Source organism: Camelus bactrianus, chromosome 3 (assembly GCF_048773025.1).
Source record: "Camelus bactrianus isolate YW-2024 breed Bactrian camel chromosome 3, ASM4877302v1, whole genome shotgun sequence".
Classification (NCBI taxonomy): Eukaryota; Metazoa; Chordata; class Mammalia; order Artiodactyla; family Camelidae; genus Camelus; species Camelus bactrianus.
Window position 1 is genome coordinate 45,686,486 of NC_133541.1, and position 20,948 is coordinate 45,707,433.

At 32.8% G+C, this 20,948-nt stretch overlaps 1 protein-coding gene across 10 annotated transcripts in view; it reads left to right on the forward strand.

Annotated features, from left to right (window-relative positions):
• Nucleotides 1-20,948, forward strand: part of ERBIN (erbb2 interacting protein) — a 101,274-nt gene that overhangs the window by 40,502 nt on the left and 39,824 nt on the right. For all 10 annotated transcript variants that reach the window (XM_010949358.3, XM_010949359.3, XM_010949360.3 and 7 more), the window contains exons 5-12: nt 8,271-8,349; nt 10,023-10,112; nt 12,240-12,296; nt 16,058-16,121; nt 17,969-18,043; nt 18,868-19,012; nt 20,321-20,393; nt 20,700-20,829. In XM_010949358.3, the coding sequence (XP_010947660.1) occupies nt 8,271-8,349; nt 10,023-10,112; nt 12,240-12,296; nt 16,058-16,121; nt 17,969-18,043; nt 18,868-19,012; nt 20,321-20,393; nt 20,700-20,829 (713 nt within the window). The remainder of the gene's footprint in view (nt 1-8,270; nt 8,350-10,022; nt 10,113-12,239; nt 12,297-16,057; nt 16,122-17,968; nt 18,044-18,867; nt 19,013-20,320; nt 20,394-20,699; nt 20,830-20,948) is intronic.

Sequence of the window (20,948 nt, forward strand, 5' to 3'; positions counted from 1 at the left end):
AGCTATGACAGCCTGTTGGACTGTAGTGTCCCCCCCATTTTTTGTCCTAGTTTTCAGCAATTCCTTGTTGCTTGTATCTACTTTATACAATTCTGTCAGCTTATGAGTGTTTTTGAGGAGTTGTAGATAATTTGTATATGACCAAAAGACTTAGGATAAACACTACCACTCGTTGTATTATACCTGGTCCATATCATACAGCTCTTAACCTCTAGCCAGTATCATCATTTGAGTATGCAGTTCCTGTTAACACTGGAACTCAGTGTTATATTCTGTACTGTTTATTACTAGCCTTTATTACTATTTTTTAACACCTTTTATTGTGATTCCTATACAGTAAACTACACATATTTCAGATGTACAATTTGTGGAATTTTGATAGATGTATGCACCAGTGAAACTGCCACCACAATCAAGATAGCTAACATTTCCATCACTCCCCAAGAAGTGCAAATTTTTAATTCCCAATTTATCCCTTCCCACCTCCTTTACCTCCTGGTAATCATAAGTTTGTTTGTTCTCTGTTATGTGAGTCTGTTTCTGTTTTGTAGATAAGTTCATCTGTATCCTGTTGTTTAGATTCCATGTAAAAGCAATATCATATTACATTTTTCTTTCTCTTTCTGACTTCACTTAGAATGACAATCTCCAGGTCCATCCATGTTGCTGCAAATGCCATTATTTTATTCTTTTTTATGACTCAGTAGTATTTCAGTGTGTGTGTGTGTGTGTGTGTGTGTGTGTGTATGTGTGTGTGTGTAAACACATCTTCTTTACCTAGTAATCTGTTGATGGACATTTAGGTTGTTTCCATGTCTTGGCTAATAGTGCTGCTATGAACATTGAAGTGCACGTGTGTTTTCAAATTCAGTTTTCTTCCCCAAGTGGGATTTATCCTGGGGATGCAAGGATTTTTCAATATCTGCAAATCAATCAATATGATACACCACATTAATTAATTAATGATTATCTCAATAGATGCAGAAAAAGCTTTTGAGAAAATTCAACATAAATTTATGATAAAAACTCTCCAGAAAGTGGGCATAGAGGGAATATACCTCAACATAATAAAAGCTATATATGTCAGACCCACAGCTAACACCATACTCAATGGTGAAAAGCTGAAAGCATTCCCTGTAAGATCAGGAACAAGACAAGGATGCCCACTCTCACCACTTTTATTCAATGTAATTTTGAAAGTCCTAACCTTAGCAATTAGAGAAGAAAAAGAAATAAAGGGAATCCAAATCGGAAAAGTGGAAGTAAAACTGTCACTGTTCATGGATGACATGATACTATTCATAGAAAACCCTAAAGAAGTGACCAGAAAACTACTAGAGCTCATCAGTGAATTTGGTAAAGTTGCAGGATACAAAACTAATATACAGAAATCCATTGCATTTCTAAACAGTAACAACGAAATAACAGAAAAAGAAATTAAGGAAACAATCCCATTTACCATCACACCAAAAAGAATGAAATACCTAGCGATAAACCTACCCATGGAGGCAAAGGACCTGTACTCCAAAAACTATAAGACACTAATGAAAGAAATTGAAGATGACATGCATGTACTTTGGCATTTACTTCCATTTAGAGCATGAGCTGGACTTGGATTTTAAAGATTTACTCTATGCAGGAGCACTATGGTACAAGGGTGAAAAGTAACCTCTTTAGGTGCTCTTTCTGTCGCCTCTGGTGATAGTGGTGGAAGTTACCAGATGTAGACAGACTCTAGAAACACCTGAGGATTGAGTTAGCATGATTTTGTGCTGGTTTTGATGTGGGATGTGAGATAACAGTCAAGGAGATCTCAGTGGTATTGGTCTATCATGCATGTGGAAGGATAGAGCTGGTGCCAGCTGAGATGGAGGCATCTATGGGAGTTGTAATTTTTAATGGAAAAAATCAGGGGCTTATTTTAGGACATGTTACATTTAAGATAAGATATCCAAATGTTAATAGGAGTTTGGAGTTCAATCAAGAGGAAAGTGTGCTAGCTATACATATTTGGGAGTTGCCAGCATATAGATGGTATATAAAGCCTGAGATTAGATACAATCATCAAGGGTGTGAGTATGAAAGAAAAGAGGCCTAAAGAGATCTGGAGGAAGGAGAAAGGTTCAGAAGATACTAAGAAGGAACACTGCTGAGGAAGGAAGGAAACCATTAGAAGGAAAATACTTGTTTTCCTTGCTACATTTTAGCTCTCAAGAAAAGGAACTATGTCTCAGTACCTACAGTCCATAGCATAGTGTCTGGCACTGTATGTGTATTAGTTGGTACATATTTGCTAAATAATACAGAGACTAGGTAATTTTAGTTTGGGATATATTTTATTTAAGGTACCTGAACAATACCTAAAGGGCATTTGAAAATTCTTATCTGGAGTTAAGGAGAGGGGAGGGAGTCGGAGGTACCTGGAACATATGTATGGTAAGAACTGAACTCATAGTAAAAACATTGCTGGCAACTTGTAAAAGCAGAAAACCAATGAGTATTTCAGAACTACTTCCTTAGGACAAAATTACTACTACTTATCTGAAAGTGAAGATGATTTAGAATTACTAATTTCACAGATACTTATTGGTTACTTTTTATAAACCACATGCTATGGAATAAAGTACTTTAAAATTTGAAAAATAATGAAGTATATGTTTGTATTTATGGAAGATGATGCAAGCATTAGTTTTCCATTAAATATTAAAATTGTAGAAGTCAACATAGAATTCTTAAAGTTATTCTTCCTTTATATAAAATTTTAGGTCAGTAGAACATACTATAGTGTTTGGTCTTTTTCTCCTTAGATAGACTTTATCATGTACTAAAATTATTATAGCTCTTGGAATGATAGAATTTATGTATACTATTTCAAGATACATTATAGACTTTAGCTATATAGCTCATTTTATTGGCTTTTATTAACTTTTAAAATGAAATGTGGCTCAAATGAGAACAGTATAGAATGCCCTTCCCCCACCCTCCCTGTAAGTGTGGATTTTTTTTTTGTAGATGTGGTAAGAATTATTCAGCACAACCAAGTGGGACTGACCCATTCTGGGCATTCAAGGCTGGTTTGATATTTGAAAATGAATCAGTGTTATTCACCACATCAGTAGGCATATGACAAACTCAGTAATTCTATTCTATGGTGTTTACTCAAGAGAAATGAAATACATACCATTTGAAATTAAATATAGTAATTTTCAAAAAGTGTTCATGGCACCTTTTTCATAGTACTCCAAACCTTTTCATTTTTTTACTCTATTCCTCTTTGTCTCCACATCTGCCCTGGGGGTCTCTGCTGCCATCAGATATATATCCCTTAGGCCTGGCAGTCACCCTCCTAAAAATATATGTAGCCAGTTTAGCAAAAGGGTGCTATTTTAGTGTATTAGGAGGGTTATTTTAATGTATCCTTAGTAGAATTATCGCTTGAGACAAATAATTTGTTAGTTGATAGGAAATTAACTCCTAAATTTGTAAGATTCAGTAACATTAAATATTTTGTATGTACATAAATGGAAGAAAAGAAGGAAGAAAAATTAGTGTAAAAAATAGATATGTTATTATTGGCGGGTAAGTCAAATTTAACCATTGTTGTACAAAAGTACAGTGTACTAAACAGTTACATGTGTTTAGAACAGAGACTTGAGTCAGCCTAAATAAGACCTATTACCAGTAATATAAGAAGCAAATAGATACTATTAAGTAATTCATTGAATAAGTGCCCTAAAATGTACATTTGAAATGTTTCATGTCCAGGTAAAAGGAATGCTTTTTAGTAGTTCCATTTTTGGGACTTGTAATAGGGTTGTCAAGTTTTAATTTTACTGTTAAGAAAATTCCTGTCCCTCATTCCCTTCAAAAGCAACATCTCACATCCCTATTACGTTAATTTTATTTAAAAATGATTTTTCACTCAAAAGAAAATGAATCCTATAAAGCCACTAAAGTTTAAAACTTAGATGAAATGAAAAATTTCCAAAACCAACTCAAGAAGAAGTAGAAAACTGAAAATACTGAAACGAATTAATAGAAAAATTGCTCACCTAGTTTTAGGGACAACTTTGGTGAAACCTCATGGAATGGGAAAATCTCTTAATTTATGAGAACTGTTCTAGAGATGAGGAAGGGGGAAAGTACTCAACTTAGTTTATAAGGGTAATAAAACTTTAATAACAAAACTAGATAAAAACTGTTTAAATGGAAATGTTGGGAATCCTTTGCTGGAATGACAGGAGCAGCTCTGCTGTGGATTTCATCCTCCATCAGGCTCACCTGGGCATCCCAAGCATGTTCTCATGGGACGGCAAGAGGAACCTGAGAGCTAGTAGAAATGAGGGAGCTTTTTTAAACCTTTGATTTCATCAACTGTGCTAATGTTTCAGTGGCCAGAACAGAACAGAATCAGGATTAGGGAAATTACACTTCACATTTTGAGGGGAGGAGCTGGTGCATTAGGGACTGAGATCATAAATGTAATCAGTCCATCACACATACGTAGAAGTGGACTTAGCAGAAAACCTGCAGTATGATCTAAACAGAGGAAGAACATAAAACTGTGGAATAGATCAGTAGAAGAGTGTAATGGAAAAGACTGTCCAGAAACATTACCATGTGAGAATTTGGAATATGATAGAGATGCCCGTTCAAATCAGTGGAATAAGGAAAACAAATATTTCATTAGTGTTGCTGCAGTGTTCTTATATGGAAAATAGTAAAAACAGAACTTACCTGTATATACTAAAATAAATTGCAGATAGGTTAGGTAATAAGAAAGCAAGAAGTTAAAGTTATTAGAAAATATAGGAAAATATTTTTATGATTTCAGGATAGAAAATATTTCTTATGCAAATATATAAAGCACAGCAGTAAAGGAATGAAATTTCTACATGACAAAATACAGAATAGAAATACATGACAGACTGTGAAAAAAAATTTGATATAGTAGTATTTCTCTAAAGTGCTTACAACCAGTAATTAAAAGGTAATCCAGTAAAAGTGTAGAGTGAACATGAAATTCGAAGAAGTTATAAAAACTATCAGTGAGAAGCAACCCAAGTATCCATCAGCAGATGAATGGATAAAGAAGACATGGCGCGTGAGCGTGCACACACACATACATACATAAAGTGGAATATTGCTTATCCGTAAAAAAGAATGAAATTTTGCCATTTGCAGCAACATGGACAGACCTAGAGAGTATTATGCATGGTGAACTGTCAGAAAAAGACTTACTGTATGATACCACTTATATATGGAATCTGAAAAATAAAACAAATGTACATAGCAAAACAGAAACAGAATAGAAAACTAGTGGTTACAAGCAGGGAGAGAGATGGGGAGGGGGCAAGGTGGGGATATGGGGTTAAGAGATACAAGGTATTATGTATAAAATAGATAAGCTTTAGGGATATGTTGTATAACATAGGAAATTATAGCCATTATTGTGTAATAACGTAATAGGGTATAATCTGTAAAAATGCTCAATCACTATGCTGTACATTTGAAGCTAACATAATATTGTAAATCAACTGGACTTCAATTTAAAAAGTAGGTAAGTAAAGACATGAAAGTATATCCAGCATCTCTAGAAAATGTCAGGAAAATATCTAGTTTTAATTAATATTTCTACTTCTGATGAGGTTCAACCCTTTATATTGGCAAAAAGTAAAGACATAATCAAATGTCTACAAGAATGTAAATAAGTGCTGTAATATGAAAATTGGTATTGCCATCTGGGAAAAGAATTTGAAAGTATCTGGTGACACAGAACTATGTGTTATGTCTTATTCCCGTAGCGAACAGGCAGGCAAAGCTTCTCCCCTCAAAGAGCATGTATTCTTAGTGGTGCCTGGTAAGCAAACTTCTAAAGATAGGTAAATATATGTGAATCTGCTAAACATTGTCCCATGTATCACTAGGTTTTTTCATATTTTTTCATTTTTTCCCCTCTGTGTTTCAGAATTGCTAGTTTCTGTCTTCTGTCTTGATGAAATTTTCTCCTACAGTGTCTAGTCTTTTAATCCTGTCATGGATTTTTCACTTGGATATTATATTTATCATTTGTAAAATTTCCATTTATTTCTTAGATTTAATCTTTTCCTCCCCAGCATTTTGTTCATTTTTTCCCTTTAAGTACCACAACTGTTTTAAAATCATTTTTTTGGTTAATCCTGTTATCTAAATAGAAAAAATAACATATTAAACCTGATATGCCTACCAGCCAAAGTCAACATTTATCAGTATGTTGTAGTTTCATCTTACTTCCTACTTCGCCACCTCTGGTCATTTTAAAGCAAATCAGACAACTTCTTTCATATATAAGTACTTCGGGATGAAACCACTCTACTATTATAACACTTAAAAATAAAAGCTGACATTAATTCCTTATTATCATTAGATATCCATCAGTGATTATATTTTCTGATTTGAAGATTTACATGAACTCCATACATTCCAGCAAAAGTTCCTTAAACTAAAATTGAAAAAACGAATTATCTGGAAACTGTTAGGGAAATTGAATTTTAATAACAACATTGATAAAAATGTTCCTTAAGGAATCATTGAGCCTAGTTTTGTTTTGTTTTTTTTTTTATTTTTTGAGATAATTGTAGGTTCACGTGCAGTTTTAAGAAACATTATGGAGTGGTGTGGTGTACTTATCACCTAGTTTCTCCCAGTAGTAGTATTTGCAATATTATAGAACAAAATGATGTTGACATCAATACAGTCCTCCACTTTTAATCGGGTTTTTCCAGTTTACGTGGATGTGTGTGTTGTGTGTAGTAGATTTAGATATTCATCAGAGTTAGGTCTCGTAGGTCTCCTTTTAACCTGTGTAGTTCTTTTGTTTTCCTTTGTCTTTTTTGACCTAGACAGTTTTGATTACTGGCCAATTTTACAGGATTTCCCTTTATTTGGAATAGTTTGATGTTTACTTATGATTAAATTCAGATTGGGTATTTTGGGCAGGAATTTGACAGTTGATGTTGCACCCCTTCTCAGTGCATCTCACATTAGTTGCCCATGATGGTGCTGTTAACTGCTGATACTAGATTTGAAACAGTTTAAGTGGTGCCTGTGAAATGTCTTCACTTTTTCCCTCTTAGAATTTAGTAACTATCCTTTGGGGAGAAACTTTGAGACTATATTAATATATTATTTCTCATCTTTGTTTTACCCACTAATTAACATCCATTGGGCTGATCAGTTATTACTGTAATATTTTCCAGTTGATGATTTTCTGTCATTCATTTTTTCATCATCTGAAATTCTATACTTGGCACTGTGGCAAACTTGCTTACTTAAAATCATCCAGTGATGAAGATGAAAGACCTTTCAGTGATTCCCCTACTGTCAACCCTGTTGGATAAGCATATTGTGTTAGTGGAGGAATATGTGTTAACACAGAACTTTTGGAATCTTTTTTTAAAGTTATTAATTAGCATTCCTTTAATCTAGATTATAACAGTACTACTTAAAAGTTGGTCTATGGATTTTTGCTAGTTCACAATCTATAGTTAACTGTATTTTTGCTGAGGTAAGTCGAGGAAATAAGAGTAAGTACTTGGAAACTACCGTAATTTAACTTGTCACATTTGTGTTGTACTTTACAAAAGTTTTGGTGTATAACTGCCTTAGGCATATCCACTAGCATATCTGATGCGTATTTTCTGCCTCTTCTATCTTAAGCTTTGCTTTCAGCTGTATTATATGTATCAGAGGCCAGCTCAATCTGGAGCCCAGCATTTAAAAAGTAATGCTGCTTTTTACTTAAGGAAAACAAAAAGAATGCTAAATGTTCTGTGTTTTGTGTCCTTAACACCACATAGAGAAGGCACTGATTTTTCAGAACAGCTAAGAGAAGGAAAGGAAGGTAAAACTAATTAAGATAATTGGCAGAGAGAGGAGGGTATAGCTCAGTGGTAGTGTGTGCTTAGATGCACAAGGTCCTGGGTTCAATCCCCAGTACCTCCATATGTGTGTGTGTGTGTGTGTGTGTGTGTGTGTGTATAAAATAGAGAGAGAGAAATAAATTCCCCCCAAAAAATTAATAAAGAAAAAAGATAATTGGTAATCATAAAGTGCCAAAAGAAAAAAGAGAAATTTATTGTGGAGGTGGTTCTGTTTGGTTGATGTTGGTGTTGTCAGTTTATCAGGATTCTATTTAGTTAGTAAATTTCAAATCTAAAGGTGTATGTTAATTATTAGTATTGTTATGATTGTGTCCTTTGTCATTTGATCACTATTTGTTCATTTTCTAGGAATACAGGAGTTCCCAGAAAATATAAAAAATTGTAAAGTTTTGACAATTGTGGAGGCCAGTGTAAATCCTATTTCCAAGTAAGTTCTTCTCTGTTGAATTGTAAGCTACTTTCGTGAATAAAGCAACTATGAAATAGTAGAATATTACTTTCTACATTTTAATGAACAATTAGTATCAGTCTTAAATCTGTACAGAATTTTAGTGGTTTGGTTTTTTTTTTTAATGCTTGAAATATTTTTATCTGTTTCAAGGTGTTTAAATGAAAGCATAGAAACACATTCCCTCTCAGGCCTTAAACAGCATAGCCTGGATTATTTCAATTCCCATAAGGTCTAACAAAAGTTTAGCTTTGTTAAAATGGAGCTTTTTAATTAATCTTTCTAACCCTATGTTTTACAAAGATAAATTTGACATCCAAACAGATAATGAAAGTGTTTTTCTTCAGGTCTCACAGATGGTTAATGTCAGAAATGAGACTAGAATCCAGGTCTCCTAGCTCAGTGTTACTTGCACAATATAAGTGAGTCTTCACCTGCAAATCTGATGTGTTGCACACTCAGACTTTTGAAAGTAATTAAAGAAACTGAAAGGTCAAAAATAAAAACAATAGCAAAAGGGAAAAGCCATGCGATTGGTCGTACCATATGCCAGTGTTCATATATATCCTTTTATGATGATAATGGCTATAAACAACACTTTCCTGGCATCACAGCTGTTAAATTTTGCAAAGATGGAATGGTGAAGCAGCCGATGAACAGTGTGAGGCATAGCTTAGTATAGCTAAGTTGAAAGTTGAAACCAGCTTTCACATTACTATAATGCTGTATTTAATGAGTTTCTCCAAGCATACAGCCACTTCGCTTGTGAGGGAATATGGAGGGGAGAAAGAATAGGAGTCAAAGGCTGATGTGTCTTACTTCAAGACATTTTTATACTTGTTAAAATCCAAGACAAACATGGAAAGATGTTTTACCTTCATCTGAAAATACTGGTCTAGCATCAAGTTCTAGATCTGTAATTTGTTTTGTAAGCCAGAGGAAATTAAAATAAAGCTATTTGTAGATTCATGTATGACCTTAAAATGTTATTCAGCTTTTAATATTATTTCTTCTCATTTGCTTATTATAAAATTGTACAATATTCAGAGGCTGAATATTAAAATTGAAAATGATCTATATTAGTGGGAACCCCATTTTGCCTTTAACGATTATTTGATAAATTCTGGAGATGTTTTTGGTTTCCACAACCTGTGGTGGTGGGCAGTGCAGTTGGCTTCTAGTGATCTGGAGGCTAGGGTTTCTGATAAACATCCTACAATACAGAAGACAGCCTCCTAGCAGCAAAGAATTATCCAGCCCCAAAAGTCAATACTGTACAAGTTTAGAATTCCTTATCTAGTCCTTTGGATTGATGTCAGATCAGGAGAATTTTAAGTGTTCCTGTTGATGTTATAGTTATGTCCGAGATACACTTCTGTGTGTTGTGGCTCTTTCATAGTTGACTCTCTTGTGTAGATTTTATCTTATTGAGGCAAGCATTGTTTTTACAAAAAGGTGAAGGTGTAAACATTTAAACAGGTAAGTTAGTACAAAAGGCAAATCTAAATTTGAAGATCACTCATAAAAGTAAAGAGATGACTATTACTTGTTAAGAACATGTGTTGCTTAGACAGTTTTCTTAGGCAGATTTTTATTAAGAAACTAAAATTCTGCATATGAATTTAATTTAAATTCTGGTATGTTTTATGTAGGCTTCCTGACGGGTTTTCTCAGCTGTTGAACCTAACCCAGTTGTATCTGAATGATGCTTTCCTTGAGTTCTTGCCAGCTAATTTTGGCAGGTAAATTATAGTTTCTTCTAAAACCTTTTCTTGTTAGTTCCTGTAAAATTTACAAAACTATAAATTCCTTTAGTAACATTATTAATTACAGTTTCATAGGCTCTTGTTTTGTAATTATTTCAAAGCATTGTGGTTTTTATAGTTCTTTCAGAACTTGTTTTGACTTCGAATTTATTTTCCCATGTAAGCAGTGAACAGTGAAAATTTAAAAGAAAAAAGTGTTTTAAAATTTGAATTGGTTTTTAAAGTATGTAAAAATAGAGTTTAAATGGGGATGCTTTCTGTATATTTGAGATAGGATGCTTTATTCTTAGACTTTATCACTTTTGAAAATGATCTAATTATTGGTTTATCTGCCTTTACTTAAAGTTCTGGAGGAAAGAAAAATGTGTTTCTGGGGTTCACCCCATTGCTCCCCAACCCGTACACACCCCCAATACCTTACTGAGAACTGTTACAGTCACTGAGTAAGGAGGAGGGTATAAGTCAGTGGTAGAGTGCACGCTTAGCATGCACAAGGTCCTGGGTTCAATCCCTAGTACCTCTACTAAGAAAATAAACAAACAAACAAACAAATAAAAAATATATAGTCACTGAGTAACCTTTTTAATGAAAAGATGATTGAATAAATGAACAATAGGTATCAAATTATTTTTGTATTTAAATTAATTACTAGAGAAAGTGCTTTCCAAGAACGTACTAATATTATAGTCATCTTTTTGTCTTAAAGACAAATACCACATGATGTCACTTATATGTGAAGTCTGAAAAAGCATGAAAAAACTCCAAGCTTACAGATACAGAGAACAGATTGGTGGTTGCCAGAGGTGGTGGGGGCAGGGGGATGAGGGACAAAAATGTGGTCAAAGGTACAGACTTCCACTTAATAAAATAAATAAATCGTGGGGATGTAATGTACAACATGGTGACTGTAGTTGAAAATTTCTGAGAGTAGATCTTAAAAGTTCTTATCTCAAGAAAAAAAATATTTTGGTTACTATACGTGGTGACAGATGTTAAGTAGACTTATTGTGGTGATCATTTCACAACACAGTTGACCCTGGAACAATGAAGGGGTTGGGATGCTGATCCTCTGCACCATTGGAATTCCACACGTAACTTATAATCAGTCCCCTGTACCCACAGTTCTCAGTATCTGAGGTTCCCAATCTGTGGATTCAGCCAACTATGGATCGTATAGTACTGTAATATTTAGTACTGAAAAAAATTCATGTATAAGTGGAAATGCACAATTCAAACCCATGTTGTTCAAGATTCAACCGCATATACAAATATTGAATCATTATGTTGTACACCTGAAACTAATATAATGTTGTAGTCAATTATATTTCAATGAAGAAAAAAGAATTCTGGGCGTTGTAGCAGCCCAGTGACAGTCCTACGGGAGTCACATTATCATGCTTTGTATATTTATATACATATATATATATGTGTACATGCACTCATGTTATATGTATGTGTATACATGTGTATATATTTCATGTACTTTTCAGATTTCTCTTCTGTATCTGGCATTTAGACCACTTTTTTTTTTTGATTAAAATATATTTGACACATATCATTGTATAAGTTTAAAGTATCCAAAATGTTGACTTTCATACATTTATATATTGTAATGTGATTGCCATTGTAGCATTAGTTAGCACCTCTGGATCACTTAATCTGCTCATAATTATCCTGTAGTTTTATTGGAATGTGTATCACTGGAATGCCAGAGGATTTCTCCTTTTCCATGTCCTTTTATTTTTCTCTCTCAGAGCTGAACTCTTGAGTTGAAATACTGTTCTCTAGTGTACTAATGACTCATAATTTGGGGAGGCATTTTCACAAAAAGGCATGAAATGCACTAGGATTGTGCTTTGAATATGTCTAGAAGTGTTTACCTCTTCCCCCTACCCCCTGCCCCTCCAGGCAATTCTGAGGAGCAGAAATACTCTTGTCTTCCTTTATGTTTCTTTGTATTCCTGTGTAATTTTTAATACAGTATTCTGCACATTGTAATTACACAATAAATATTGGTTGCTTTAAAATTTTAGAGTATGGTATTAATTTGTTAATTAAATTCTTCATCTTTGTCATAGATGATTTATTTTCTTTGTTTTGCAGATTAACTAAACTCCAGATACTAGAACTTAGAGAAAACCAGTTGAAAATGTTGCCAAAGTAAGTAATAGTGCTTTCCTTCTGAAATTTAGGTAAGAATTTTAAATTCTTTTTCTTGAAAAATTTTTTTCTTTTTCAGTTTTATTATGTTCAGTTATTACAGTTTGCACTTATACATTATATTGCATGTAAATACATATATATAATAATATTGCACATTTTTTTAGTTTATGTATGTGTACTGATCATTGTTTCTTAGAACAGATTAGAGCTTTAGCTTTTTAAACTTACATAGTTATCAAAGGAATGTAGCCAACCACAAAATAAGAATCAACAGAATGTGATAATCGAATCATAAAGGACAAATTGTGCTTACACATACAGAATTTTAAATTCTTAAATCCTTAGAGGAATAGTAGCATTTTAATATCTAAAATATGAGTGCAAATTATTCTAAAAAACTGACATCCATGGGCATATATTTTAGTTACTGGTGTTCAGTACAAAAATCTATATAGATTTGTTGGTATTTAATAGAGATTTCATAGCTCTCTGGAACTCAGTCTTGTATGACAAAGTCAAAATAATAAGTAGATAAAGCTCCCCTGAGTCTCAAATAAAGGTCTAGAGCTCTTACGTAGAGATTCCTGAGGTCTTCATGTGAAGTCTAATGACCGTAATTCTAAGAACTTGCCTGGTTTTATAGTGTGTTGTAAATTAAAAATGGGGTGGAGGGCCCCCTACTGGTTAGCTAATGTCAAGAAGAGCTGGCAGTCCAAGAGCGAGTAAGATAGAGCAGATCTACAAACTCGAAATGCACTGCGCTCTGTGTCCATTTATTGAAGAAACGTCTTAAAACACCCTGAATTAATTGCTACAGTTTTACAGACTAGGCAGTGGCAAATTACAGAATGGTAAAATATGGCCCACTACCTGTTTTTTGTAAATAAAGTTTCATTAGAATCACATTCATTCTTTTACATATTGCCTGTGGCTGCTTTTGCTCTCCAGTGGTAAGAGTCAAGGAGTTGTGCAGAGACTTTGGGCGGAGTCTAAAATATTTACTACCTGTATAAAAAACTTTTCAGATTCCTGTTATAATTTATTTGTCAAGAGTTTGTTGCACCTCTTTATTGAAGCATCTCCAGTTCTCCAGTAGTTGGTTGTTCTGTTTATTAAACTACTGTGGCATCTTACTTATATCCATTATGACATTAACCACATTAGTCTAATTTTTAAAATACACTTTGCTTTCTTCCTACCTGACCCATAATGTATTCACATATGCACATGTACTTGATCCTTCCTTCTCTCCCCACCATGAATGTAAGTCTGAGAGCAAAGAGCATATCTAGTTTTGATTCCCCAAAGACTGGGATGATTGGAATTTATAGTGATGGTTGTGAGTATAAATTAAAACGGGAATTATCTGTATTAAAATTCAAAAAAGGTTAAGATTTTTAAGGTTTGATTCTTAGCTCAGAATTTGGCTGCTAAGGGTTTTGAATAACTAAAATGTAAATTGTTTACTGAAATAGCTAAACCTACAATTAATGTGATGTCCCTGATATTATGGGTAATTCACTTGTCTTAGCTTCTTATATTTTAACTACTTATTTAACTTCAGATTGGGCTCTGTCAGTATATTTACACTTAAGTCCTTTCCTGGTTTCATTTTAAGACTTATGATTAAAATATTTGAGCCTGACAAACGAGAAAGAAGCCATAGTTTTAAATGTTAGGAAAGTCATATGCATTCAGTTTATGTGAGTGGACCTTTTTATGATCAGAGATTAGAACAGTGGGAAAGCTGTTTTAAATATGTAGTTAAATAAAATTCAATACCGTCTTAATCCTGAAGGGGAAAATACTAAGAACACCAAGAATACATATTTTTCCTCTGAAACAGGAGAAGAAAAGGTAAAAATGAATTAAGTACAGAGGAATTTTAGGGGTAAACAGGAGAAAATGTGAGGGATATTGTTTTTACTTTCTCCTTGAAGTAGGGAGCTGGATCTTAAATGAAAAGACGTGAAAGTGAAATGAAAATAAAAAAGGTAAAATTTTGTGTCTTAGGTAGATTTTTATGGTGTATGAGTAGGACCAAAGTTGCCAGTGTTAGCTGCAGCGAGTTGAGATGGAGATGCTTTTAGGGTTTTACAATATATTTCTTTTTTGTTACATATCTGTGTCATTCACATTTTCTGAAATCAGTTTTAAAACTTAACTTTCTAAGGATGTTGTTTGTATTAAATTTTCCATTACACTGCTTTTCTTTTTGAACCCTTTTTTAAATCACTTACCTTTGTTGATGCAGTGCTTAATTGCTGCGTGTGAATTTTTCTGTTACCGTTATAAGAATTTTGAATTAAGAAAAACAAGATTATGTTTTCTTCTTTCAATCTTACCCCTCCTCACAACCCTTTTTATCTTTCTCAAGTGTCCATCTGGTATAGTATTATGGACATAGGAGTTTAATATCATAGTGTCTATAATCTTTTTTTGGGAAAGGTCCTAGAAAAATCTTTTGCTTTGTTATGAAGCAAACTGGAACTGACTTACAGGTTTTCTGGACAAAGACAGATATGAATAATGGAAGAAGAATTGTAGTACCTCATAGAACCTGAGAATAGCCACTCATAAATCTAAGTTAAATAAAGAAGCTTTGAAAAAAATTGGTGTTGTGGGATCAGTTAAATTAAAGGAGTGTTGATAGAATGGAAGGAGTGGGGAAAATTAGCTTCCTCTGTTAGATCAATAACATAATGACATTACAGTTATGATATATGTTCTTAACTTTTTTTCGCTGAAAAGGCAGAAAAATGTTTTAAGTGAGTTTTATTATTTTTAAATTGTTAAATTTCAAGAGAAGATATGAAGTCTGTATTCTTGTGTCATAATTTAAGGAACCCGTTGGTTTTTAATGATGTTTATTTCCTAATTATTAACAATATATTGATAATATGCTTGTATTTTGCTATCATTCTGTCATATCCTAAAAATAAAATTAATGTAGTTCCTTATCTGGGAAACTGGTAGTACTTTAATCTATTAAATAATAGGTCTTTCTAAAAAAATTTTAGGAGTATAAATATGTGCTTGAATTAATGAGCAGTTTTTTTAGTTTAAAAAATGCCTTTATTGATGAGAGATAAAGGTACAACTTGGTTTATTTCATTATGAAATCAATTTGTACATTTTTAAGTTTCTGTAATTGGAGAGAAATGTTGGTATTGAGTTGGAAATTTTAAAATGATATATTGTAGCTTAAATTTAAAATAAATACCATCTACTAATTATGTTTGTGATTTGTATAAAACTTTACTATGTATTGTATTGAATTTATTTTGAAAACATAGGGAACAATGTAATGTCTACTGTTCTTGGAATTTTGAATTTTAATTTTTAGAGTTAGCTTGAAGTTTTACAAATATATGACCAGTCTTGAAAAATGGTAGTAATTAATATGAAGCTGCCAAACAGTCTAATCATTAGTTGATTTATGATATCTGAAAATTTGTTCTGTGGAAAAAATGAAAAGCTGTTACTCATATTCTGGCCTGTGGGTTTAAATTACTGCAGTTACTTAAGAATAGAAATAACCTGATGAGAAGCCAAAATTAGAGAACTTACTTTATTTTATTTAGAACTTAAATATGACTTTTTTCTTAGAAAATTATTTTTACTTTGTTAGCATTTGAAAGCCTTTGCATCATCAGATAATACATTAGAATATTTTATGGTATTAATTTTAAAAACTTCCATGTAATTGATGTTTTTATATATATACTTAATTCTTTATATTCATCCATTGTACATAGAACCATGAATAGACTGACCCAGCTGGAAAGACTGGATTTGGGAAGTAATGAATTCACAGAAGTGGTAAGTTCTCACCAACCTCAGCATCTTTAAGTCTTACATTTGACCAAGAACAAAATGTGAAAACTAATGTATTTATTTCTCTGCATTGTTAAAGTATAAAATTGAGTAAAGATCTACACATATTTTGGAGAGACAAGGTATGAAGGTTCTTAATAGAGAAAATAAAGCGGATAAAAACGTCTAACAGGAATGAGGGTAAAAATGTAAGATTAATTATTACCCATGGTAAATGTAATAAAAGTTCTTCAGCACAAGAAGTAAAAATAAGGGGAAAAGTTCCATCGAACTAAAATGCATCAGGAAATATACTTTTGAGTCAAAAATGACTCCTCAGGAGTATTGTTTAGGAATTTATTCAGTGATAAAACACTTCTTTATAATTTTACTTAATAGCAGGGAAAACACTGAGTGAAACAGCTGTTACTTTGTGAGTTGGTAATGAGACCTCTGTGTGCTGTTTTTACTATGTATGCAAAGTGAACCTTGATGCTGAATCAAAAAGGGAAGTAGTGGTACGTAAGCAGTTTTTTTGGTCTTCAGTCGTTTCTCCAAGAGAACTCAGAAAATAAGCCAGATTGTTTCTTGAAGAGGAATTCATTAACCTGAACATCATCATCATTAGAATGTTTACATTATATTTTCAAATTTGTTTTTTTAAATTGTGGTAAATTTCAATGATAGTCTTAAGAACAGAATTTCTCATCACTGTCAGCTGCATGGTTGCCCTGTGGGTATTGAATTGTATATTTGCTCACAAAGTAGACAGTTTTTCAGCTGACGTCACTGGAGAAGCTTCGTGGTTTTGGGTATCTCGTGGTTTTTCTAAAATATTCTCTTTCATATTCTTTATTTTAATTGAAGATTTTGTGTGATGCATTTTACTATGTGTTGTACAAATTTTTACTCCTTGTGAAAAAAAATGCATATTCTATGCTTTGTAAATTTATCCAGCTGTCATATTCTTTCTCAGTATTTGTTTTGTATGTATTAATCTGTTTCTGTATTAACTATTGGAAAATTCTAAATTAATAATTTTATGAATCAGAATTATTTTTTATATCAAGATCTCCTAACATTACACATTTAAAAAATTATTATTAGAATTATAACAGGTAAAGCACAAAAGAGAATTATTTTAAATCCAAGTTACACCTAGAATTCTTACCTACATTTATATGTTAACAGTAAGTCTGAATGACCTTTTTCTGTATTATTCATATTATTATGGTCATTAGAGCTGATAGCACTCCATGCCATCACAGTGTCAGTGTTTGGACACAAATTTGTGGGGTGACAGAAATATCTTCGAAGGACACATTCAGGAGAGCCTCCAAGGGTGAATGCCCAGGACCAGATTTTGCTTGAATACCAAGATCCACTACAACTCTTTAATTTTTTGGTCCTCAACATCAGATTATAAGCAATATTCCACCATGTAATTACTAGAAGCGTAACATAGCACAATATGCTGATTGTATGATTATGCCCTGGTTTACTTACCTTTCCCTTAGTATTGGACATTTAAAATGTATATTACCTTATTTCTTTTCTTCCTCTCTCTCAGTCACCAAGGACTGTCTTTGTATGTGTGTGTATGTTCTTTTAAGGTTTTCTAAAAGTCTGCATCTTTCTACAGATAATGATTGAGAATAACTTTTTATTGTACTCTTGAAAGTACTGCGTCTTATTTTCTTTATTAATTGTATGAATACTTGACCCTATTATGTAATCAAAAGCTTAAATGAGTTTTATGCAATCTACTGTTATAGAATGTCTATCTTTGAGTTTCTTAGTAATTAAATGTAAGTAAGTAAATTAATGGTTCCCACCCCCCCTTATCTAAACAGCCTGAAGTACTTGAGCAGCTAAGTGGATTGAAGGAATTTTGGATGGATGGTAATAGACTGACTTTTATTCCAGGGGTATGTATTGTCACATTTTAAATAACTTCCTTTATTACTGTCTATCCTTTGCATTTTTATGAATTATACATTTTCGTATAAGTTTTAATTAGTTTAAAAATGGTTATTTAATTCTTAATACTATTTGACAGATAGAAGCAAATTACATTTTTTTAACTGTCAACATATTCTTGATTAAAATCAGAAAATTTCCATAAATTTTGGTAAAATGCAATTGACCCTTGAACAACTCAGGGGTTAGGGACACCCACCATCTGCACAGTGAAAATCTGTGTATAACTTACAGTTGGCCCTCTCTATCCACAGTTCCTCTGGATCTGAGGTTCTACATCCACAGATTCAACCAACCATAGTAGTGTAACAATTACTATTGGAAAATAATCCATGTGGAGTTCAAACCTATGTTGTTCATGGGTCAGCTGTGGTCTCTTCTTAGTGCTGTGAATTGTGTCCTTCGCATCAGTTGCAGTTGATTTATATCCGAATTCGTTGTTAAAGTAGGCTGTTTTCCATGTAGCTTTTTTAAGCAGCTGACATTTTGTTCACTCTCAGACCTAAAGTCATATGAATCTCCGTATGTGCTATCTCTGTGACCAGTGATGGTCAGCAAAGTTCCCAAAGAAAAATATATGTCATCACTCTGCTGAGCTTAAGTTAGTAGGAGCTCTTGGCTTTATTACTGAATACAGTCCCAATGGGATTTTTAAAAAATTTATGAATGCTCTCACATATATACAATTGTAAATTGGTGTTAGGTTTATTGTCTAAACTTTTGACAGCTTATGGCTGAAGTCATTAGATTTCTTTTTTTTTTTTACTTACAGTTTATCGGTGGTTTGAAACAGCTTACTTATTTGGATGTTTCTAAAAACAATATTGAAATGATTGAAGAAGGAATTTCAGCATGTGAAAACCTTCAAGACCTCTTATTATCAAGCAATTCACTTCAGCAACTGCCTGAGACTATTGGTTTGTATTGGTTTCTAATTCATGTGATTAATTTTTACTAATGTAAAATCTAAGAAACTTTTTGCCATTGCTTGGTTCAGAACTTCCATATATCATTTTATTTATTATGAGGTAGTTTTACTGTACTCTGCAGTAACAGATCCTATTTGAATTTCCTGATGTAATCAGTTATATAGGTCACTCCTGTTGATATTACTGTTTTTCTTTAAGGAAATTTTATTTTTATCCCTGTAGTAAAATTTAAATTCTTCAGAAGGGTTAATTTATCCAGAATTGATTTAACTATTGAACATAGCCCTTATCTAGTAACTTTTTCAGTCTTGATTTCATTTTAGACTAATAGACAAGAAGACAGATCAATTCAACAAATCCTATGTAAGTCTGTACAGTTGACCCTTGAACAATGAGAGAGTTAGGGGGACAACCCTCTGCACAGCTGGTAATCTCATGTCATTTATAGTTGGACTTTTGTATTTACGTTCAGTTCCTCCCTATCCGTGGTTCTGTATCTGTGGATTCAACCAACTGTGGGTCATGCAGTACTGTAGTATTTACTGTTGAAAAAATCCACGTGTAAATGGACCCATGCAATTCATACCTGTGTTATTCAAAGGCCAGCTATATTTGTGTAGCTGCTTGTCTGGTGATGCATCAGGGGAATTTAATTATTTTATTAAAGAACCAAAAACTTAAATTCTTTGCCATCTGCATGATGTTTGAATATAAGAATCAAAAATATTTTTACATATTTTTCAGTTGACTTGCACAACTGTTTTATCTCAGGTTACATTTTGCAAATTCTACTGTAATTTACTCAACACTTTTAACTTTATGCTAAACTCCATTTTATTCTTTCAGTATTTAGTATACATACAATATTTAGAATAGTTGGTTTTACACTTGTGAAAGATACCTTCATGCTGCTACTTCTTTAATCCAGTAACACCACAAGTTTGTATTGTTTGTCTTCACTGTGCTGTCATGGCATTGTTTTAAGGAGCGGGCTACAACTGTGAACAAAGGAGACAAAAAGTCCATACTCTTTGAGGCTTACATTTTAGTGAGGGTTAAATAGATAAATATACACTAATGTTAAGAGGTGATATGTTAAGGGTGAAAATTGAGGATACAGGGTAAGGGAATGGAGAGTTGATGGGTTGGGGTGGTATCTCCTAGATAGGTTGATTTTTTTTTTTTTTTAATGTTCTTTGTGATTCATGTCAAATGTAATATGTGTTCAAATTGACTGTTCATTGACTTGCTTCTAGTTCAAGATGGAAAATTGTATATTATTTCTTTCCTCAATAGGTTCACTGAAGAATGTAACAACTCTTAAAATAGATGAAAATCAGTTAATGTATCTACCAGATTCTATAGGAGGGTAAGATTTTTGTGAATTAATAGAACTAAAAGATTTTGCTTTTAGTTCATCATGCCATTTTTTTTTTTCAGATAATTGCATAAATAGCATGTGAAGGAGATCCCAAAAACATTTAAATAAGCAATTGGTTGCAGGTTGGGTTTATTTATAGTAAAAGTAGGCCAATTTTTATTGGTGAAACTTAGCTTAGTGGAAATAGATTTTTTTCTAGGTTTGTTAAAGTCAGATTCAAATGTTTTTATGTTTTTAAGTTTTGCATTATATACAGGAAATCTTTTTTTAACTGTGTTTTCTTTTTAATTAAAGGTTAATATCAATAGAAGAACTGGATTGTAGCTTCAATGAAGTTGAAGCTTTGCCTTCATCTATTGGGCAGCTTACTAATATAAGAACCTTTGCTGCAGATCATAATTACTTACAACAGTTACCCCCAGAGGTATGGTTTTTTAAATTTGTTTTGAGTTTTTATTTTTTCCAATTATTTATGATAGCTGTCCAGTGTAGTTTTCTTCATTTTCTTTCAGAAATAATTATGTAACTAAGTTATTTAACTTT